This window comes from Lycorma delicatula, chromosome 4 (genome assembly GCF_047948215.1).
Source record: "Lycorma delicatula isolate Av1 chromosome 4, ASM4794821v1, whole genome shotgun sequence".
NCBI lineage: Eukaryota > Metazoa > Arthropoda > Insecta > Hemiptera > Fulgoridae > Lycorma > Lycorma delicatula.
In genome coordinates this window covers 12,478,681-12,503,616 of record NC_134458.1, presented here as the reverse complement: position 1 = coordinate 12,503,616, position 24,936 = coordinate 12,478,681, and the positions used below count along the sequence as shown (strand labels likewise).

The 24,936-nt window shown below is 36.5% G+C and overlaps 1 protein-coding gene across 7 annotated transcripts in view; it reads right to left on the bottom strand.

Annotated features, from left to right (window-relative positions):
• The window catches only part of Alas (5-aminolevulinate synthase), an 81,131-nt gene that overhangs the window by 10,902 nt on the left and 45,293 nt on the right, over positions 1-24,936 (bottom strand). For 6 of the 7 annotated variants that reach the window (XM_075362329.1, XM_075362330.1, XM_075362331.1 and 3 more), the window contains 3 exons: positions 15,455-15,587; positions 14,979-15,247; positions 1,270-1,485 (listed from right to left, as the gene is read on the bottom strand). In XM_075362329.1, the coding sequence (XP_075218444.1) occupies positions 1,270-1,485; positions 14,979-15,247; positions 15,455-15,587 (618 nt within the window). The remainder of the gene's footprint in view (positions 1-1,269; positions 1,486-14,978; positions 15,248-15,454; positions 15,588-24,936) is intronic. The other variant, XM_075362335.1, reaches the window with a different exon arrangement.

Here is a 24,936-nt window from a genome sequence, read left to right as displayed (position 1 = left end):
CCATTTGACTGAGTGAAATAAGAATATTGAGTTTTAAAACCTACATGATTTGATTCTGAATTGTCTGTTATGCGATATATAGGAATCTTAGCATTAACTATAATTATCAACAAATTAATTTCTGTGTTTATCACTCTTATTAATTATTATTAATTTCTGTGTTTATCACTCCTAAGCATAATACATAACTTTATATGAGAGTATTTTTGTTTTTTTATACAGGATTTCTATTTGCATTTGCCTTATAAAAACAGCACATTTCTTTCTTTAGATATATATTTTTCTATAAAAGCTTTTTAAAACTTTGCACAACCTTTACACTTTTTAACCAGTTCTACTGGGGTCACCATAGTGTAAGAGATCAAGAGGCTTAGAGCAACTTAGATCAGAATTTTAACAATATTTTTCTTGGTAAGTTTCAAATGATTTAACAGTATTGTGTCAGGGATAATGGTATCAGAGCTAAGTTTTTAAAATTATTGTAACATACATATATGAGAATTTACTGCAACATTATTATTATTATTATTATTATTTTCATAAAGTAATATGCAAACTAATGTAGATTTAAGAAAACAAGATAAATTACTGAATTTTAATTTGACAAAATTAATATTTAATTAAATGTAACTAATTTTTTTTATTTATAAAAATCTGAACCTCTTAATCATAAAATTCTCAGCAGATTGAACCATGTACTCAAAATAAAAATATCTCAATATGAATTTATCATTTCTAAACTACGTTTTAAGTAAGTAGAATAATTTTCTGTACCTTTGGAAAGCAGAATATTCTACTCATTCATTATCTTCCTCAGTGAGGCAGATACATTGCTTCACACTCCCAAATAAACTGCCAAGCCCCTGCTGAAATACAGCTAATATTCAGACTAATAGTAACAACGCTGCTTACTATAAAGGCTGGGTAAATAGTAAACTCCAGTATTCTTAGAGAAAGCAACTCTAACTTCAGTTTCTTATATAACCTTATATCAGTGCTTCATATGCATTAACAGTCATACTAAAGACTGGGAAAGATAATTTAAAACAACAGATTAATGTTGTTTTCCTGTTGTTTTAATGTTGCTTTTCCTGTCATAAAACAATAAATTTACATACAACACTGCTTCTACAAAGCAGAGAAAAAGCACACTACTATATTACCGTTAGCTAATTTGAACACAGGTAAACTTTTCTGAATGGGTTAATTTACTGAAAAAAACATATACAATAGATAAAAAAATAAAATGTATTACAACAAACCACTTACAGAAACAGAACTTAAAGGAAGTTTCAAAGAACACCATATCTGAAATAGATCTTTCACAAAAACATCGATCATATCACGAGTGTGAAATGGTGTAGGCGCAAGACGCAACTTCTCTTCTCCTCTGGGTACTGTCGGATAATTTATAGCTTGTACATAATGACCATGCTCTCTCAAGAGACGATCTGTAATTAATGTGCACTGTAGTGGATGACCAACCTACACAAAAATTATGACAAAAAAATAGCTTTTTTTTTTTTACAAAAATTACAGAATAATGCTACTTTTCCAGCTGATAGCAAACATATATAAACTGATCAGTAAAAATAAGTTAATGTTAAGTGAGATGAATGTGTTTGTGTGTGTATATATATATATATATATATATATATAAAATAATAACTAAACTCTATTCTTTGGTTAGACAAATATAAAAAAAACTAAATAAATTAGAAAATTATCCAAATTAATAGAAAATTTTCTAATTCAATTCAATAGGTCAACAACCAAACAAACAAAATAACAAAAACAAAAGCAGAAAACCTCGACATTTCACCTAAGATGTAGGAATTTACCAAGACAAACCACAAATGACAAAAAACAACACCAGCAAACACTTATAAACCCCCCCACCACCTAATCTAATAAAAACCAAAACCCCCACTACTAAAAATGTTATTTTCATAGATACTCACACCACCAATCCCATGATAACATAAAGTTACAACCCAAACAAAAAATACTAATCTTAAATTAATAAACCAAAACTACACAAAATAAAACTAAGACCAACAAATAACCAATAAAACACAACCCATACTTATCTATTAATTTAAAACACATTAGCATATATAATACTTAAATCAGATATGTTTGTTCTATTATTTATAGAATTTATATCCTTTTTAATATGGATCATCTCCAATATATTTCTTTTTACGAAATTAGGTTCCCTTTCTAAAATGTTTATTTTATCAAAATCAAATTTATGTTTATTGGCTTTTTCATGCTTATTCAATGCAGTAATTTCACTTTTCCTATATTTATGTGCCTCAATTCTTTTTTTAAATACTGGAATGTTTGTCCAACATAACATGATGAACAACCACTACACGGTATATTGTACACAACATTAGGCTGATTTTGCTTCTTTGTTGGCACCTTTAATTTTGGAAAAATGTTACCAATCGTAGTACCTACTGTGAGCCACTATTAGTCTACTTTTAAAATCTTTTTGAATATTTTCAGACAAATCAGGAACATATGGAAGCGCCAAATATTCTTTTTCATAATATCTTTTTTAATAAGAAAATGTATTGTAAAGCCTATAGATTCTAAACTTCACAATTTTATCAATAAAACTTTTGGGATAGTTATTTTCCAAAAGCAACTCTCTAACTTTTTTAATTATTATCAGTCTTTCTTTAGGATCTGTAAAACACAAATCTCTACCTACCAAACCAACCACTACAGCCTTTTAATGAATAATCAGCTGAGCAGTCAAATAATTCAAATACCTTCCAGAAGCAGTTGGCTTATTATACCAAACAGTATTAATTAAGCCATCACATTGCGTAACAGTCATATCCAAAAAATTTAGTTCATTATTTTTTCCTTTTCTATTGTAAATTGAATGGATTTATTAAACTCATCAAAAACATATTCAATTTTGTCTTCAGGCATTTTTATTAATTTTAGTATATCGCCTGATGTCTTCCCAACACTCACATATCACAAACTTAACTAATTCAACAGGATTATTGGTATACAAAGAAACAACATCGAAAGACACCAAGCAACAACCATCTGGAAAATTTTGTTCCACCATAAACCTTTGGAAACTCCACGAATCTTTAACATTAAGTTCCATATTACCAACAACTTGTATAAACCATGTGAATCAGTATGTTTACTGTTTTTTAAAATGTTTTATTACATGGTTAATTGTCTGGTACGCAGGCTTAAATTTATTTTCATCACAAACCTTTGTTATATTTTCAACAATTTTATCAGTATATACATATTTTAAATATACACTGTCAATTGTTTGTGTATCATTTATTGGTATTAAACATATATTACTGATAATTTTTGTATATATTATCAACTAAAGATTCACTACAACCATTATATATAGCAATTTTGTTTTATAATATCTACGTCTTTGTTTAATTTATTTTTATTTTCATTATATTTTGTGTAATTAATTGCTCTATTAACCATGTTTGTATATGTATCAATTTTGTGTGACCAAAGCTGATTTGAATATCTATGTATTGTGGTTTTATTGGTTGTGGATCTCCTATACATTAATGTTATAAAATGATTAATATTTATTATTAATTTTGATACTAACAATCTAGTTAATTTATTGTCCTATTTACATCAATTTCTGAAGTAAATTTCAACCCATTACAGTATCAGTTTAATTTGTTCAAAATTATTAGATGTTCATTATATATAACAGGATTACACACCACAAAAATATCATCAACATACCTGGTCCATAATAAGATAGGAGTACGAATAATGTCATAAATAATTTTATTTTCAAAATCCTGTAGATAAATCTCAGACATGATGGCTGACAAAGGTAAAGTATTTTCCTGAGTATAGTACTTGCCACCAAATTTTAAATCATTTTTTTGGCATACATTTCTAAGAATAACAATAATATTATCCATAAATAAACAGGCTTCATGATTGTTTATTAAAACAAACAATTGTTTTTTGAACAAAGGGCACCAATATTAAAATAAACCTTTAATCAATTTTACAACTGCTCCATCTTATATTATCTCCAAAATAATAGATAACTTTGGATGAAAATGAATTTAGATTACAAATATAACAAAAGAAAAATGGATTCGAGTTTGAATTAAAAGATTTAACAACTGGAGATAATACTAGGATGGTTAGTTATGATACTAGTAATATACACCCTAGCATGCCCATAGATAAAACAATTCACATAATATAAAAAAGATTAATAAACAATCACAAAGACCCTTTATTTATTGATAATATTATTGTTATTATTAGAAATGTATGCCAACAAAATTATTTTGAATTTGATGACAAGTGTTGCAGTTTCTTCTTGTTTTGTACTTTGCTTTCATTTTTTCTTCCCACGAGAATCTCTACTACACAATGTCCACCAGATTGGATTTAGAACGATATTAAATATGCTATATTATATTGTCATCAGAACTAAATCTGTGTGCAAAATTTCAACTAGATTGGATAACAAGAAGTGTATCAAATTTCAATTACTAATTTGAACTATACAGGATTATGAACATAAGAAAACCATTGAAAAAAGCATATAAACTAAATAACCAGATAAAATATTTAAGAAATAACAGAGGACTTATGAGGAATATACAAAATTAAATTTAATGAATGTAGTAAGATTTATATTGGTAAAACTAACAGATCATTTAAAAAAAGATTTACAGAACATTACACAGCTTACAAAAACAAAATGAGGTATATCTAATGTAGCTGACTACTTCTTACAATGTAAACATAATATTACTGATTGTAAAAATAATTTAGAGATTTTGGAAGTTTGTAATAACGACAAAAAAATGAATTATCAATTCAATTATAATTATAAAACTATTCAATTATTATAGTAATTATTATAATTATAATTCAATTGAATTATCAATTAAAATTAATATCAATTTATAGATATAAACAAAAATATGAAACTATGAAACACCAGGTCACATTTTAAGTTGATGATTTAATTAAAAACAGTAATAAATTATAACAGTTGGCAACAATAATATTATAAACAAAAGAAAATATGAAGTTTAATACTACATCATTCCAGAACTGGGCAGCAGAGTTGCATGTTCGTCCATAATAAAGTTCAAAATTATAAATATTAACAATTTCTAAATTATAAATTTAAAAAAAACAAGTATTTTTAATGTAATTATAGAATTGAATCCTAACTAAAATATGGGATCCTGTGAAAATCAATTCTCGGTATTAATTTGGTAAGTTTAACTTATCTGTTTACTGTGTTTTGGAGGTTTGAGTTACCTTTAATATTAAATTCAGTTTAGCACAGTTGTTAATATGTTAATGAATTATTTGAATTTTCATACATACATTCTATACATACAATGCGATTCCAAATTGCAAGGCAATCTCTCAGGAGATGATTCTACAGCCAAAAATAAGAAAAAAATTCATATAAACATTGGTCAGAAAATGGTTTGTTAGCGAGTTTTGGCTCATGAAACATTTAGCCCCTGCTTTCTGCTCAGTCTATGAAATTAAACCATACTAAAATTCTTGGGATAAACTTGGCGCTTCCATATAGTTTTTGATGTAAGAAATTGAATAAAAGTGGTCCCAGACTTCTATCTCACTTAGGCTTTAAAAAAAAGGGTAATACACAAAAATGTTGTGTCGGAAAATACACTTTTTTAGGTTTGGTGTAAAATAACGTTTGTTAATTTACCAATAAACAAATAAAATTTTCTAGTTAACTTTGTAGAGAATTTAATTCTGAAAAAATTTTTGAATTTTACACATAAAGAATTTTACTCCCCCCCCAAAAAAAAAAAGAGAGAGAGATCAACTGTAATATAAGGCCCTGAATATATACAGTTTGTGAAACATTCCCCTGAAGGCCCAATCCATAATCCCGTATAACACAGCCTTGAGGGTGCCAGTTGCCTGTACTATTAGCTGAAATGTGAGTTCCCCGTGCTCACGTCTGAGCCAAGGCCTGATATCTGGTATTAACTTCTTCATCCAGAGACCCACCTATGATCCAGTCCATCTTTCCTGCCACCGCTGTCATCTCCTTCCTGACCATGCTCTTTGTCATCCCCTCTCTTCTTCACACCTGTTCTTCCACCAACAGCTCCATAGGGGAGAGCGAGGCAATCACCAGAACTGCCTCTGTAGAGACTGTTCGGTAAATCCTAGCAATACTGATTGCCAATCGGCGCTGCAGCCCCACATGCCTCCGAACGGCCACTTTAATGCACAACACCCTCCTCCACACTGGCACGGCAACGGACCAAGCCACCACTGCCAGCATCCTCCTCTTTGATGAGCTCGGCCCGCCAACTTTGCTCATGAGCCTTGAGACAGCAGACACTGTTCTACTTGCCTTGTTGACTGCCTCCCTGACATGATCCTGAAAGGCTCTCCAGCTGTAAAGCCAAACTTTCAGGTATTTCGCTCTACTGACAGGCTCGATAACAATCACCCTTACCTGTAGCCTGATGGGGAGAGTTGCCTTCTCCCAGCCATCACCAACAGCTTCATTTTCTCTGCAGCTAGGCTAAGGCCGTGGCCCGCCAACCATCTGTCAAACAATAGTTCACCCATTCACCTTTCCTGATTATCTCCTCTTCTGTTCTGGCGACTAATACCATGGAGACGTCATCGGCAAAACCGGTAACCAAAACTCTCTCAGGATACTACAACCTGAGGACGCCATCATATGTTTGGTTCCACAGGATTGGTACAATTACCAAACCCTGCAGGACGCCGCGCTCCATACTGGTCATAACTTCCTTACCCTCTTCATAACCAACTATCCTGCTGTGCCAATAAAATATTCCTGAAGGACTCACACCAGATATGGGCTGATATCTCTAAGAATCAACTCATCCATGATGCACCTGAACGGCAGTGAGTTGAATGCATTCTTGACATCCAACATCACCACCGCCAGGATGAACCTCGTCCTCCAAGAACCCACTGCGGCCTTATCAACAATCCTCATCACCCTAGCTATGGCATTCTCTGTTGTCCGCCTTCTCCTGAATCCATACTGACATTCACTAAGGCCTCCCTTCCATTCTACTTCATCTTGGAGATGTTCCTCCAACAGCCTCTCGAAGAGTTTGCTTAGGCAACTCAACAGGCAAAGAGGTCGGTATCCGACTGGCCTGCCTACATCTCCTCCACCTTTCTCCTCAGTAGAACCAACTTGGCCTTCTTTCATTCTGGTGGCAAACAACCATCCAGGAGTATTCGGTTGAAGGTTACCAGCACTTGGTTCGCAGCAACTTCCACTATTGCAGCCACAACCTCGTTAGTAACCCGGTTGAGACCAGGACTCTGTTTAGCTTTCAGCCTCCCTGCCGCCTGTCGCAGCTCATCCATTGTGAATACAGGGGTATCCAATGCAGCTATCTCTCTATAGATGGGCCGGACACCTCTAGGGAACAAAACATCAATTTGGTTCCTAAGAACCTCCTCAACAAGAATGGGTAACACCCTACCAAATCTACCAGTTACGATTTGGAAGGCGTCACCCCATATGTCGTCCTCCAACCTGTCCAGGAGCTCTCTCCACTTCCGCTTCTTACTGTCTAGTATTTCACTCCTGTAAGTGCTCCTTTTTTCAGCCAGCTCCTTTCTGCATGAGTGGATGTTCTCACGATACCCCCTTCTCCTGGTCCTAATACAGCACCTTCTTGCCTCTGCCACCTGAGCAGTCCACCAATATACATTCTTTCTTTGTAGACTTCTATGGTCTAGTGACTCTACTGTTGCTCCAATCTCAAACCAAACAAAGAAATGATCGCTCAACGATTCCTCTTCAGTGAGCACCTCCCACCTCCAACACCCCTTTGCAAACCTTGGCGAGACAAATGTGGCATCCATTTACCCACACCAGGGTAGGCGCTTTCCCATTATTGAGCACTACGAAACCCAACTCAGCTACATACTCCTCCAGAATCCACCCTCTATGGTCTGTGACATGTCCTCCCCATGTCACATTCTTTGTGTTAAGATCACCACCCACTACTACATCCTTTGAAAGAGGATGAATCACACCAGCCAGATCCTCCAAGCATTGTTCATAATCATCCAGACCAGAGTTTGGTGAAACATAAATAAATAGAATGGAACACAACGTCTGAAAGCTCAACCTATACGAATCCATTTCTCTCAATGGTGGTTAGGATCGGCACACCACTTCCATAAACCATTGCATTCCTCAGCCTATCCACTGTCCAGTCATCTTCTTCCACCTTCCTCAAATTAGGCTCAGACACTAACAGAAGGTCTGCTCCCTTCTGCCTTCCCAATTCCAGGAGCGCATCATGTGATGCCACACTCCTATTCGTGTTTAACTGCAGAACTCTAGTCATTTCTCTTACTACAAAGGGCGCTACAAATTTGATGCCCAGTTCCACCACACCTCAATCATTTTGCCATGACCTTGCACCCTTTGGCCTGGTGTCCTTCCTCTCCACAGTTATGACACAAAGCCGACCTGTCAGGGCCACTGCATCTGGGTGCCATGTGCCCCACCTCGAAGCACCTGTAGCACCATGGCTCCTCCGTACTCAGGGACACCCTGCATTGGACCCATACCACAAGAAGTTTTCTCCTGGCCGCTAATGCTGTCGCCAACACTGCTGACATAGCAACTGTGGTTCTCTTCATAGCACCACAGGCTGAGCGTACAGAGATCACCCTCATATCCTCCATTTTTCCATTGTCGCCAATGGCCTCACTGATGAAGTTTAGAAGCTCCACTTCTGTCACTTCCTCCTCAAGATCCTTAATGATAATGGGGCCTCTCTTACAAGACCCACTTGTGATACTCACACCCTCCAGTTTACTCAACATCTTCTTCTGAACCTCTACAGCTTCTTCTTTGTTGGCCCTCACCTTCATATGTAAGGATTCCCCATCACCTCTCCTGATGGACAGTATGTTCTTCGTCATACCATTTTTGACTTTTTTGAGGAGGTCGGCATATGTAGCCCCCTCTGTCTTAATCACAAGTGTACTGGTAGACTCCATAGACTGCGGCAGCTGTTTACTCACCGTCCCGTCCGCTAATGCTTCATCCAGTTACACAACCTTATTACCAATAGTCCTTTTACCATGGTACTCTAGCTTTTTTCTTAAGAAGTATGCCTACCTTGTTCGCCACTGAGCCATATCTAAACTTGGCATTAATCTCCTGCATTTTCTTTACAGCTCTGTGTAAGTCCTCTGCAACTACTATCTCCCCAACCCTAGTGTCCACTACCATTGTGTACACCCTGCCCTGGATATCTTCTTCGATGTCCCCTATCAACACTTCTGCTAGGCCTTGTTCCACTACCAGCCAACCCCTCTTCAGCTTAGATTGCCTCACCAGCCTACGCATGGTAGCGATCCTGTCCAGCACTTTTCTACCATGGCTTGACCTGCCATCCTCTGCTAAGTTATATGTGGCTAAAATATCATCACTGTCCTTAAAGATGGACCCCTTTACCTCCTCACAATTCTTAAAGCACTCCCGTGACCACCTCCTGATTACCAGGTCCGGTACTTCCTCGTCTGGCACACCCTCCTCTATCTGTGACAACAGCTCTCTGTTGACGGCGTATAGTCTGTGTTGTCACATCCTTCAATGGTTCACCACTACTGTGTACCCCTATAAGACTGGGATGCAATAATGCTTACAGGTCTTTCATCACAATTTCCACATCCCTCACTCTCTCACTGACCAGAACTGGGTACTGGCGACAAAGTTCTACCAATCCGGTAATGGCCTCCAGAAGGTCATCCATATCCATCCCTTCTGTGAAATCCTGTTCACTACTAGTTACAATGACCTCCACCTTCCTCATAGGGGGCCCTCACCACTGTATCTTCAGTGTTTACTATTAGATCCATCATACTGGACACTGGCCTAGGTCGACCTAGGCGACCTAGGTGTTTTTCGACTTCATTGAGAAGGAAACTCAGACTCCATTTTTACTTCTTCTGGCAAACTCGATTTAGACAACTTAATATAAAATAAAATAAATTCAATATACAACTCAAATAACTTACAATTAATTACAACAATAGCTTTATTTACAAAGCTATAAAAGTCTCTTATTAAGCTATGATAAGCACCTGTCTTCAGTTATCAGTAATCAAATAGAAATTAAATTATCTCTAACTGCACTGTTATCAACTCAATGTTCAATATTATCAATGTAGATAACAAATTGCAATTCTTAGAAATAAAATTCTAATTGTCCACTGTACAACACATACACAACTAAATGTGTGCGTGCGCGCACACACACTAATACCAAACAAGTTCAAACCTTACTGCCTACTTGCAACAAAGGTACACAACAAAAAAAACTGCTATTGTCCGTAACCAAAAATCTTCAAAACAATAAATCACGACCAATAATAAACCATCGTACTTGCCAAACGTCCAGTCCAACAGAAAAAACCTCAAAACCAATCCAAAAACACAATCAAAACCTCAGAGCGTTAAAGACACATCTTCTCGCAACAAGAACCCCCACTCAATTCGTGAAATATAGTTGAGGAGCCCAAAGTCCACCCTGGACTGGAAGGGCAGTAAAGAAAAAATACTTAATTACATACCTTGGAAAAAATAAGTTTTTAAAATTCAAAACAAATTGTTTCCGTAAATCCTGGATGTCAAAATAAGGCCAGTAACACAGGATAAAAAAATAATAAATTGTAGTAATTAAGTTAAAGAATGAAATTAGATGAAAATTAGGACATAATGTGTTGTTTTTTTATCTTTTATGACCTCATAGGATTACCTGTCAGTCCATTATCCAAGTCTCTTCAAAGGGACTGTTTTTGGCCTTGAGGTCCTCCCAGTATTTTTTCATATGTTCTGATCTCCGTGTCCTTTCTGGTGTTGAAAATGTTCGTGTTGTGACCTTTCTTGCGAGTGTGAAGCAAGTGTTTTTGAATTTGATTTTTTTAATTTAATTTTATCTTGTCTGTGGAGTCTTCTGATGTAAAGCCAATTTCCTTCAGATCTTCTTTCTTATTTCTGTAATCCACCTGCATCCTGTCTTGGTGTTTTTCGAGTCAAGATTGCACTGCACCAATTGTTTCAGAAGTCTTGAATCTTGCACCCTCATGATATGTCTAAAGAATCCTAGTCTCCGGTTACACGTGGTAATTTGGTTTGTCTGGCATTTCTCCCACCACCATCCCATTCGGTTGCCATAAAGCATAAGACCAAATGTCCGTACCACAAACAGCTATTGTTCCTCAAAATGGTTTAGTGACCGATATCCTAATTAGCTCCTAGAGCTTACCTAACTAGGTGAGCAGAATAAGCGTGGTGCCCTACACCACTCGCTTGCGTGTCCCACCGCTCACTTGTCATATATTACTAAAATGGGTAGTCGCACCCCGTCTACATACTAAAATATATGACCTGCCAATAAATTAAAATTTATTCTGTCACGGGCAGCAATTTGTTGCCACGCCTAGGTCGCTGAATTCCAGAAAATACCTGTCCACCATATTATAGCACTTGGAGCTATATTTGATTGATGGCCAGCCATTTCTCAAGGGTAGCTTCCTATGGCTAGCGGTAGGAGTCTTATATCCCTTAAGCTACTGATGCCGGTTGAACAAAGCAACATCATCAAGGAACTCCCACACGATCAGACAATGTGGCTCACGCCACATTGACTCGCCACTTATAAGTGGCCTATTTTCCCCTTGACCTCTAAGTTCCAGGGTGGCCTGAGTTCTGGCCCCCCAAGAGCTGGGCAGTCAATCATGTGTTTGTTCAACTGGACCTCCCTGCAGATGCACAGCTCATCAGCTGCTAGGTGGAACCGAAACAAATATTGGTTCAAATTCATGTGGTTAGAGAGCAATTGGGTTCCCATTGCCCTTAAAAATGAACTAGAGGCATACCATCCCCCCCAAGTCCTGTATAAATCTACACAAGGACCTACCTTTACTTGTGGCATGCCATTCTTGCTGCCATGCTTCCATTGCGAGGCTGTAAAGCCTCTTCCATAAGTGGGAGATGGACTTCTGCATCGTAAGTGTTATTAAATGTACTGAACAATAGACATAATGAATATATAAAATATAAATAAAGCTATCAGCTGTTGATAGACTAACTGAATTACATGTTTTATGCATTTATATAAAAAAGAAAAAACCAAGAAGAAGAAAGACACGAAACAGCATGGCAAATTGTGAATATGAAAGAGAATGGTGAGAGTGCATCGTCTTGGCACAATACTGTTTTGTTCTCAAATGGTTCCTAGAGTTCACCTCTGAATTTCACTTTTGACTTACTGTTTGTGAGGGTCAGTTTTATCATGCTTATTAATTTGGGATGTAGTAAAAGGTGTCTTAGAATTTTTAATAGGGATTATCTGTGAATGCAATTGTATGCTTTCTTGAAGTCTGCAAACATTATCACCATGTCAATGTGTTATCAGCAACAGAATGTGTTTATAAATTGAAAAAAAAATGTGAGGACATGTTTAAAAGAATCAAGCTTAATTCAATTACTAACTGCTGAAATCAATTCTATGACAAATACAAGTTGTGAAACAAAATTTCAGACTTATTAAACACTTAAGTTGCACAGTAATTCTGTTCAAGGGTATAATACAATAATTAGGTAACACAGAAACAAAAAATATATACAGCAGTTAATTTTTTTATAGACTATCATCATCATTCATCCAATTTATTAATCATCATCATGCTTCTTTGCTTCTTTATTTAACATCATGTTCTAATTTATTTAACATGCTTCTCTTTGTCTTGCTGTAGGTGCTTTTAGATCAAGCTCTTTTAGATCAAGCTCTGTTACTAGCATACTTGTTGAATGTGGCGAACTATCACTTTGAGATAGACATGACCTATTTCTGCATCTTACTTTGTTCATCTAAAAGGGAAACCAAATCCCCCAGCTTTTAACACAGTCCTTGTGAATCCTAATTTACAATGGTATGAAAATCATCCACGTCACACTGCACCTATCAGTGTTCATAACCAGCATTTTGAATGTTGACACACTTTCTATTTTTCCAACGTACCCCTGTCCATATCCTCCATGGACCTAACCTTATAAATTTTATTTTTGACCTTACCATATAAAATAAAGAATCAACACTACCTATTGTCTTTCACCAAATGTTTCACCATATTCTCTCCAAGATAAACCCAGATGCAATAATATACACAGGTAGATCGAAACAGAATGATAACGTTGGATACGCATATGTTGTTAATAGCAGAACCTATTTGTTTGGTCAACCTAATAATAAGTGTATTTACTGCTGAACTGTACACTATCAATAAAGATTTGAATATCATTAACACAAAATACCATCATATCCTTATTTGTAGTGACTCGTCTAGTGCACTCCAAGCTTTAGAAGATTTGTACTCTGGACATCCTACTGTCACCAAAATCTAATGCAATCACTGAGTTGAACCACTGCAACACATACTGAGTTTCTGCTGGATCACTAGCCACTAGGGAATTGCATGCAACAAATTTGCAGATTCTGGTGCTAAAGATGCATGTAGTCAAACGTCCTTCACTGCTCGTGTTACTACATGCGATTTTATTAATTTTGTAAAACATGCTTTTTGAGCAAAGTGGCAAGGTGACGGGATTGCTACAGCTGATAATAAACTTCGGCACATTAAAGACACTGTAGCCATATTCTGCTCAAGCAGAAAACTTCATCGAGTGGAAGTGGTCCTTTGTTGATTGCGGTTAGGCCATACCAGAGTCACTCACAGGTACCTTATATCAGAAGTAAATGCACCAATATGCGTACGATACAACTGCTGCTTCACTATGCGCCACATTCTTGTGGACTGCATATGTTATGCGGCCTTGTCATAAATTTAAATTGCTCAGGAACATTTGTCAAATCCTAGGCAATGATAAAGAAGTTCTAGATCGAGCGTTTTTATTTCTTCGACACGTTAGTATTTTACATAGCATTTAATGTTATTGTTGTTATAATTGTTTTTATTTTATAACTGTTATGAATCTCATATTAAATCTTTATTCTTTCTGTTATCTGAAAAGGAGCCCTTTACATTCCTCTCAGAATTTGTTAAATTTACACATTTTTTTTTAAAGTTATTTTTAAAATTTTGTCTGTGACGGTAGTTATAAGTAATTTTTTATTTAACTGTGATAGTAGTTTTATGTTTTTGTTTTTAACATTTTATAAATTATATATAGCAATATATACATATTGTTATAATTATAATTATATACATATTGTTATAATATATTATACATATATATATTTAAAATTTTTGTTTACCAGGCAACAATAATGTGAAAACATTTTTCACCCCCAAAGCAAATCCTGATTTACAATAGTGTTAATTTCCATTTAGCATTTTCTTTAATTTATATTATGTTTGACAATTTAGTTTGCATCAACTAAACAAGATCATGTTCATGTAATAAGTTTTTATTATATGAATAGTAATTGATGATAGATGATATCAATCATCAAGTATAATCTGAAGTTATTTTTTCAGTTATACATCAGTGAATTCAGAAAGCAATAAAATACTGATTTAGAAAGTGAATAACTAACACACATCATCACATGCATGTCATAAGAATTATGTTAATATTTTTCTTTAGATTTCATTCAATCTTCTTAAATTAATTAGTTATCAAGGTACAACAGCTGAACTGTAATCTATTTACAAACAGAAAATATACAATTCTGCAACATAAAATCTGAATGTAACAAACACATTTTTAATATAAAATCAATACTGCTGCAATAAAATAAACGTACGTTACCACAATCAACTAACAGATCATAATAAATCAGAAAAATGTGACATAAACCATAATATGTGCATTGTTCATAAAAAAAAACAAGTTTCTAAATTTAAAAACTATGTTTTAAAATAACTAAAATTAAAATTACCCGAATTGGAATGATGTGTGAAGGTGTAGGCTCAACTGGCAATCCTTTTTCAGATAGCTTAGCTTTAAGATATGCAACATTTTCTTGATGTTTCTTACGCAGATTTACTCCTTCAGGAGAAGCCAAAATTCTTACAGCAGCGCGTGCTCCTGCTAATATTGTCGGAGGAAGTGACGTAGTAAATATAAATCCAGCTGCATAACACCTCACCATATCAACCAAATATTTACTTCCAGCTATATAACCACCCATATTTCCAAATGCCTTTCCTGTTAAAAATTATGTAATAAAGGTAAGTTTTACCTGCAATAAGCATGTTAATACATAAATGTAATAATATGAAATATTTCTACATTTATAACTTTGTTCTACACAATAAAGATCCATCATAAAGCAAATATCAGCTCATGAGTTTAATTTTAACTCATATCAGAAGCAATTATTTAATTATTCATGGTTTTGGACGAATTACTCACCTAAAGTTCCTGATATAATGTCCATTTGATCAAGCAAACCATCTCTTTCCCCAATACCTGCGCCACTGTCACCATAAAGTCCAACTGCATGTACTTCATCAATAAAAACCAAAGCACCATACTCATGGGAAACCTAAATAAAATTATATTACCTATTTAAAACGCTAGTACTTTTATGTCACCTGAATACATACAAGTACTGTAATAAATTATTTAAAAAATATAGGCTAACAATGAAATATCATGATCAAGTAGGCATGAACACAATCAATGCCTGTCATGGTATTAATAATTATTACCCAATACTGTTGTCATATAAAACTAACTGTTGCTACTGCACCATATTTTAATAAAGATAAAATTTGAAGCATTTATTAAGTTAAAAATAAATAAAAATGCATGAACCAGTAAAAATAGCTAACATTTTACAAAAGACTGCACTTTGTCATTATACAGGCTGTCCACATCATACGGTACAGTGGTTCAAAATCTCATCATGGAGAAGTGTTATCACACTGATGGGCAGAAAGTAATCTTCACTGGCTTAATGAAAGGTTATATCATGGTAAACACATAACAGTTTGTTACACTCTGGTAATTTTGGAAACAATAATTTTTTTAAGACATTAGACAAACCATTCCTACTACCTCAACATGTAATCTGAAAATTCTGAAAAATTCCTTCCAATAGAGTTAGCTTGACATTAAATTAATTTTTCTAATATTTGTATAAAAAAGATACCAGTAGTAATGTGAACAAAGCAAGGCTATAATGAAAAACTATTTCCAAGAAGTATTATTTCAAGAAATGACCTTCTTGTATATATGCCTATTTAATCTCCAGAGCTGTTGTCATGTGGCTATTTTCTCCAGGCTATAGAATCACAAGGGTATATCAAAAGGATATAAACACAACTGATGATCTGAGTAAAATAACAGCAATCTAAAATGACTTGATTGTGACAACAATAACTCATTTCAAGACATGATTTTAGGAAATTTTATGAAATAGCAATCATTTACCGAACATAATTTTCAAAACAGAATGAACTGTGAAATTAAAGAAATTAAAATGACAAATATTTATGCTTCCGATATGTTAATGAAGTATATTTATATTTATGTTTTTATATTATATTCATCTCAAAACAGACCTTTCTGCCAGTCCTCAAATATGTGTATAAAAACATGTGCATACAAATAAAAATGTGAATACAAAGTGTGATGAAAAAGTATCTAACTGCATTTTTTTGTGATAACCAATTGTAGCACAAGAGGAAGACCATTGAGGAATGTAACCTTGACTCACATTGGTTACAATTGATTCACTGCTTTCCTGCCATTGCAACCAACCACTGTTTAGCAGCTATCAAGTAAAACATGTGATCAGTGCTGGTCATGTTCTTATTGCCATTCAAAATGGGTTGAGTATTGGTTCGCTTGGCATTTCTTCCGCCACCACTCCATTTGGTCGTCCTAAAGCATAAGACCAAATGTATGGGTTACAAATGGCAACTGAGCCTTGAACAGTTTAGCGACCAGTATCCTAACATAGCTCCTAGAGCTTACCTAATAGCATGAGTGAACTAAGCGTGGTGCCATACACCATTGGCTTACATGTCCCAACCGTTCATTTGTCAACTTGTCATATATTTGCTAAAATGGATAGGCACACCCCGTCAATTACTTAAAATATACATGACATCCATAATAATATCAATTTTGTAAAGGCAGCAATTCGCTGTCACGCCTAGGTCACTGAATGCAAGTACCTGTCTACCACTTTATAGCACTTGGAGCCATAATAATTGGCTGCTGATCAGCTATAATCAGGGTTAGTTTTGCACGGTAATGCAGTAGGAGTATTTCCCTTACGCAAACTACGGATGCCAGTTGAACAAAACATCCACATCGAGGAACTCCCACACGGTCCGACAATGCGGCTCTCGCCACATTGACTCGTCGATTATGAGTGACCAATTTTCCCCTTGACCTCTAAGTTCCAGGGTGGCCCAGTCTCTGGCCCTCCCAAGAGCAGGACAGTCAAACACCAGGTGTTCATTTGACTGGACCTCCCTGCAGATGCACAGCTTATCAGCTGCCAGGCAGAACCAAAACTGATATTGGTTCAAATTAGTGTAGTTGGTGAGCACCCAGGCACCAGTTGCCCTTAAAAACGAGCTTAAGACATACCATTTTCCCAAATCACATATAAACTTATACAAGGATCTTCCCTTAGTCGTGGTGTCCCATTCCAGCTGCCATGCTTTCATCAGGAGGCTCTGTAGCCTCTTTTGCAGGCAGGAGATGGGCAACTGAATCAAATTTAGATCTGGTGCATTGTGATCACCGTTCAGCTCTGGTACTGGCCCGGCTTGAAACTGCATCCCAAATACCTCGGCTTTCTTGCCTCTTCACAATCTCCACATGGCTGCCCTAACTTTCTCTACTAAATCGATTGGGAGAGCCTTTCCCAATACTGTGGTAGCCTTGTAGGAAGTTGTATTAAAAACATCAGTGCATATAACTAAGGCTCTGCGCTGGGCACTCCTTAAATTTTAAACAATTGCTCTATTCATATCAAACCTATGCGCCCAAACGGGCGCCGCGTAAGAGGTCATGCTTTCAAAGACACCTCAGTACACCATGTACATTTGACGGCCCCACAACCCATAGTCTTTCTGAGCATTCCTCCTAAGTTTGTGCATCACTGAAACGGCATCCACCATTACTTGCCTAATGTGGTTGCTAAACAGCAACTTTTCATTAAACAGAACACCTAGGTACTTATGAACTCTAACTCGGTTGATTACACAGCCTTTATATTTAATATGGGGGTTACGACTGTACGATAATTTGTCTGCGCCCTTGAGAAACATAAATTTCATCTTGGGCACAGAAATCTTTAAATTTTGAATGTCCATCCAGCCCTCTGCGGTTGACAAGGCCGCCTGCACCCGGTCTTCTAGCTGTGGTTGTGAATTACCACAAACTAAAAGGAGACAGTCATAGATGAAAGCCTAGGCCATGACCCCTTCTGAAAATGACAATTCCAGAAATCTGTTGAATACCAGGTTCCACAGCAGGAGACTGAGAACGGAACCCTGCAAGCTGCCCTTGGTAACAGATTTTTCCACTACTAGGTGTGCATCCTAAAACAGAGCCGTACGGTTAGACAAATAGTCAGTCACGTACCACAGCCTGCAAGGCTACAGGAACATTGTGGGATTTCAACTCATAGAGGGCAGAACTCCAACACAAGGAAGGAAGTGCTGTCTCTATGTCTATAAAAATTGCCAAAACATATTTACAGTCGATGCTTTCCACCTTGGCAAGAGCATTTAAGATGCAATCCTGGGTTCCATCCCCTTTTGTGAAGCCATACTGGCCTCAATTTAGAAAACAGTTCACCTCAATGCTTTTGCAGAGCCGTTCCACAACCAGCCTTTCAAGCAACTTGCCGATTACCGGCAAGAGGCTGATGGGTCGATAACTGCCAATCTTACTAGGATCTTTTCCTGGTTTTAAGAGCACCCTCACCAAAGCCACTTTCCAACAAGTTGGGAAGCAGCCCCAGCTTATGCTTACAATGGATTGAGTAGAGAATCTGCATTAAATTTTATAAGAAACTTGGTGACACACAAATTGCAATAAGGATGATTCAAGCGGCTTTTGTTGATCAAGCAATGGGTGTTAAAACAAATTAAAGAGTGGTATTGCTGTTTGCAAGATGGATGGATGTCTATCAAATGTGATGAACACTCTGGCAGATCTTCTACCAGCAAAAATCCCCCCAAAAAAAATCAAGAAAGTTCAACAGACTGTGACGAAAGACAATGACAATGGATGATTTTCATTGAATAACAAAATGAAAATGAAGTAGAAATTTCATTTAACTCAGTGCAATGATTTTAACAGAAGTGAATGCAGGATGTAGGAGCAAAATTTGTCCCAAAACTTCTCACTCGTAAACATAAGGAAAATTAACTGCAAGTTGTGAAAGACATGCTGGAATGTGCAAATAGTGATGATGATTTTATAAAAAAAAAAAATAAGCAGAGATGAAATATGGGTCTACAGCTATGATCCTGAGACAAAGACACAATTAACCCATCGGAAAACTCTAAGTTCTTCACAGTGAAAGAAAGCCAATGTGACAGTCATACTGACAGTCTTTTTTGATTATCAGGTATGGTTCATCATGAGTATGCTCCTCAAGGACAAACTCTCAACATAGAGTACTACATAACTATTCTTCATCAGCTAAGAGATGCTATTTTATGCAAGAAACAAAGTTTTAGCAAAAAAGCAAATGGAAAATTCATCACAACAACGCTCCACCCTATGCATTACACTTTATCTAAAAACTCTTGGCAAAACATGAGATCAAACAATTTTCAGGCTCCTTAGTTGCAATTTTTGATTTTTTCCTAAGCTTAAATTCCACTTAAAGGAAAGAGATTTAAATACAGAGAACAGATCAAAAGAAATGCAACAAGAGGACTTATGGTGCTCACTAAAAATGTCTGAAAAATGCATGCAACAATGGAAACATTGCTGGGATAAGTGTCTTACATCAAATCGGGACCTCTACTGTGAAGGGGACAAGACACTGAACTAAATTAACCTATTTAGTATTTTGGTTTTCATGAACCAATTCAGATACTTTTTGATCCTGTGACCCTGTGCGTGTGTGCGTGCATGCGTGTGTATTTATATAAATTTTATTCTCTATAATGTTAACCAACTATAATAAAAAACAATATTAAAATATTTTTTTAATGACACTGCTTTTCAATTTTTACACATACGCTCATCATGAGTGCTTTTGAAGTCATCATTAACTACGTCATCAAATGAGTAACATGAATATTAAAAACTATTAGCTTTAAAATATAAGAAAGAGATATCTGTCTTCTTTCAATTATTTAGTAAAATTGATAATCTAATGTTAGTATTGCAAATGTCTGTAGAGATTAGAACAAATATCACTGTGGTTTATTTAACTGTGATTTAAGCTAAAAATGAATTATTAAATTAAATCTCTAATCTCTCTAATGCAATCATTAATTCCAAATTATAGTCCATTTATTATATATCATTATAATGGGTTTTCCATATTTTATTTAATAAGCACCAGGTTTGTTAATTTATTTTATTTATTAAAAAAACTTACACTTTATCTGTTGTTTATAAGCTAATTACTTCATAACCAATTGTCTTTTTTAAAAAATATTACAGTACATTTTTTATTAAAAGTTACATAATTTTTAAGTCTTTCAATATAGTAAAATTATTTATTTTTTTTTTACAAAATTCAATTTTTTTTACATCATTATAACTTTATATATCAACTCATTTATATTACAGTCATTAATTACTGTTATATATTTCATAAAATTAAGTTCTTTAATTTTGAGGTACGTTTGGAAAGTAAGGTCATGTGTCTGTAGCTCCGAGGGAAATTTTTTATTTCAAAGTTGACACTCCTGCGTGAAAGGGAGGTCCAAGTAAAGAGAACAAGCCTAGATATGAGTCAGTATCTTGATTGGTTACATCAGAATTGTGTCTTTAACATAAACCCACCAAGTGTGAAGTGTGAGCTCTCATTTGATATCTCACTATCGCTAAAAATGAAATACCTACCAACATGCATCACCAAAATGTTTATGCTTATACGAGTGAGCTTAGGATTTTTTTCTCTGAGCCTGGGTGGGCTTCCATTGGATGATCTGGCAGAACGTTTTACTTCTGTGTTGATAGCAGCTGCTGATAGTTCCATTCTCTGAGCACTGGCTGAGAATTGCAGGCTGGTGGACTCAAGACTTGACTGCGATGAAGTGGTCTGTGTGTCAACTCAGGAAGGCCGCACAACGTGGAGATGATCCTGATCAGTGCGCAACTCTACTTGAGGATTATCACAAAAAGTGGGCCATGTACTTTCATTGTATTAGGTCCTCTAAGCACAATTCCTGGTGCACTTTTGTTCAGGAGCAAGGAAATAAAGACCCTTGGGGTGTTGTGTATAGAGTTCTTGGACATAAGCGTAGAAAGAATATCCTATTCTCAGCCCTTTTGACTCAGGAAGGACAAAGATCGTGTCCTCCACATTTTATTGAATCATTTACTTCCTGATGACACTGAGGTTGGTGAGACTTTGTATCACCGTGTCCAGCGGCCAGTCGCAGGGTTCCATGCTGAGGAACAATCTCTTGAGATTACTGAAATGGAGGTTTGTCAGGTGATCTGTGGTATGGCACGGCATAAAGCCCCCGGGTATGACTGCATTACGATGGAACTTCTTGTTCACTCATTACCTGTGATTCTCAGTCCTCTGACTGAAGTTTATGATAGGATGCTTTCTACTGGGTATTTCCAAGCCTGCTGGAAGTGTGAAGAATTGATATTGCTTTTTAAAGGCAGGGACAAGTACCCCAATATTAGTTCTTCTTACCAGCTTTTTGACACTCTTGCCTGTGATTGGTAAGGTTTTTGAGAAAATGTTGAATCTCCATATTAATAATAGGTTAACTTCTGAGTATTTGTTGCTGGATAACCAATATGATTTTCAGTCTGACAAGAGCACGGAGGACTCTACACTGAGAGTAATGAATATTGCTTCCTCCAGTGTATAGAAGTATGTGCTAGGTGTTTTTCTGGATATATCCAGGGCTTTTAACAATTTATGGTGGCCCTCTGCCTTGTTTCAAATGCAGAAACGTGGTTGTACATGGAATGAAGTAAAAACTCTCTCAAGTTATTTCAGCCATCGGACTGTTGCCCTTCATGATGGCAGCTCAGAAGTAGGGAAGACCCTGTCAAAAGGATGCCCACAGGGCAGTGTACTGAGTTCCCTTCTTTAGATTATTGAGTTCAATTCTATGTTGCAGTTGAGGTTGCCTAGTGGCTGCTGCATCATTCCTTATGTGGATGATGGGCTATTGCTGGTTGAGGGGGTCGTGGAATGAAATAGAATTTAGAGCTGTCAATGCATGTGAGATTCTCAGGTTGTGGAGTCTCCAGCATAAGATGATTTTCAGTCCAGCAAAAAAAAACAATAATGATGCTGCTGAAAGGTCAGCTGGCCAATTCGCATCGAGCATGAATTTTGAATTTCAATGGCCGCCTTCCTATCAGATATGTTTCTGTTCAGAATTACTTACGTGTAATCCTTGATGAGAATCTTCGGTTTAAGGAGTACCTTCAATATGTTGCCAAGAAGGCCATTGATACCTTTTTTGGAATTCATAGAGATATCCGTCCTGGATGGAGATTGAATTTCCATATGATGCATATCCTTTACAAAGGTGTCAGTGAGGTTATTATGTTGTACAGTGTGCCTGTTTGGGCTCATCGTATGGTTTTTAGGTGTTATAGGAACTTTTTCTTGAGAGCCCAATGTCTCCTTTTGTTGGCTGTTATCAGTGGTTACAGGACTGTCTCGCGAGAGGCGGTCTGTGTTATTAAGCCAACAGATATTCTTGACACTAAATATAAGGGACGTTATATTTCCAGAAGAATAATCTTCTTACTCCAGTGTGTATGCAGAAGATTGAGGGCCAAGGTTCTACATCTCAGCAGGCCAGGTGGGATGTCTCTCCTACTGGTCATTACACGCACGGTATATTCCCAATTGTAATTGATTTGCATGTGGTTAGATGGATTTCCCCCAATCGGTGTATTATCACAATCCTTTCCAGACATGGTGCCTTTAGGGGAAGTTTGGCTAGGTTTTGTTTAATAGATTCGGGCTTGTGCCCGGATTGTGGGGTTGACAACACAGTGGACCATGTCCTCTATGTTTGTCCCAGGCACGAGGCTGAACATACCATAGTAGTTAGAGAACTTGAGGATGAACTCCTTTCTGGATCTCTGAGTTAATTGGAAGGTCCATGGAGAATGGTCGATAGTGGCTGGTTTCCTCCATTTTCTTGCATTACGTAGGTCGGCTGAAGGTGTTTAAAGAGATTAGATTCCCGGGTGGCTAGGGTTTCAGCCGGGGCATTTGATTGGTTGGAGGTAGGCTTATTGGCAGTGAGCCTCAGTTAGTTTGGTTGGAACAGTAATTGTTAAAGTCAAGTGGTGGAGCCACTGTCGGTGGAGGGTGACTGCATAGACTGCCATGCCCTCATGGCAGTCCATGCAGCTGTGAGGTGTGGTACTGTCCTGCCAAGAGCGGTATTCAAGTGTGACAAAGTAAATGTCACATGGGACTCTGAGATGGAACTGAGTAGGAGTAAGAGGTCTGTCCTCCTCTTCCTTGAGGACCAGATTGGAGTCCATTTTTCTTAAATCTCAGTTAATTGGTGTATTTTGTAGTGGATGATGGAATGTAGGTCTGAATTTCATTGTTTTGCATAATAAATTTTTGAGTGGTGTAAGTTGCACATTGTATTTGACTCATTACTTAGTCGATGTTTGAGGCATTTACAGTCACAAGCGTTTATATTATAATTGGAATAGGCAGAGGGTTCATGCTTCTGCGAACTCAGTTAGCTGGTTCAGAAGGTGATACTGTAGGATTGGTTTGCTTGGCATTTCTCCCGCCACCACCACATTCAGTCGCCCTAAAGCATAAGACCGAATGTCTGTGATGCAAATGGCTACTGAGCCTCGAAACAGTTTAGCAACCAGTGTCCTAAATAGCTCCTAGAACTAACCTAAAAGCGAAAGGATACTATAGGAAAAAAATAAAAGATACTGTAGCATAGGAAAAGTGATGATGACTGAAGGAAGCCTAAAGTGAAGACGTTGGCTGAGTTATTAGTTTTTACTGGTGTAAATGTCTGCCGAGGCATTTGCATTGGTGGCATCTCAACTGAGGCCTGGCTGGTGACTGTGAGATATAATCAGTTACAGGATTGAAAGAAAACCTCAGGTAAATCCCTTCAGGGCTAGGAATGGAGGGGGTGGTGTGGTTACTGGAATTGCCACAGGGTGGGTGCCTTCCTCTACAGAGTTGGGATGTAGGGAGTTTAAAGATGGTACAACAAATATTCATGAAGAACAGTGGAGCAGAGAACATTGCATGTGACATACGAGTTTGTGGACAAATTTGAACAACTGATTTGTGAAGATCACCATTTAACTATGGATTTCAACTTCATGAAATGTGTCCAGAAGTCCATCAAACTATGCTGTATGTAATAGTAACTAACCGTCTGAATTTTTAAAAACTATGCACGTGGTGGGAACCAAAAATGTTAGGAGAAGAACACAAAACAAATCAAGTTCATTGTGCTCGGGAATTTCTCAATCATTATTAGCTAGAGCGAGAATTCCTTGACTTTGCTGCGATTGGGGATGAAACCTGAATGACTCGCTACACACAGAATTCCAATCTATGCAGTGACGGCATACTGGTTCCCCATTGGCAAAAGAATTCAAAATGCAACAGTCTGCGAAAAAAACATGGCGACATTTGTTTGGAATCAAAAAATAGTTTTACTTATTGATTTTTTGACTCCAGGTCGATACATAAA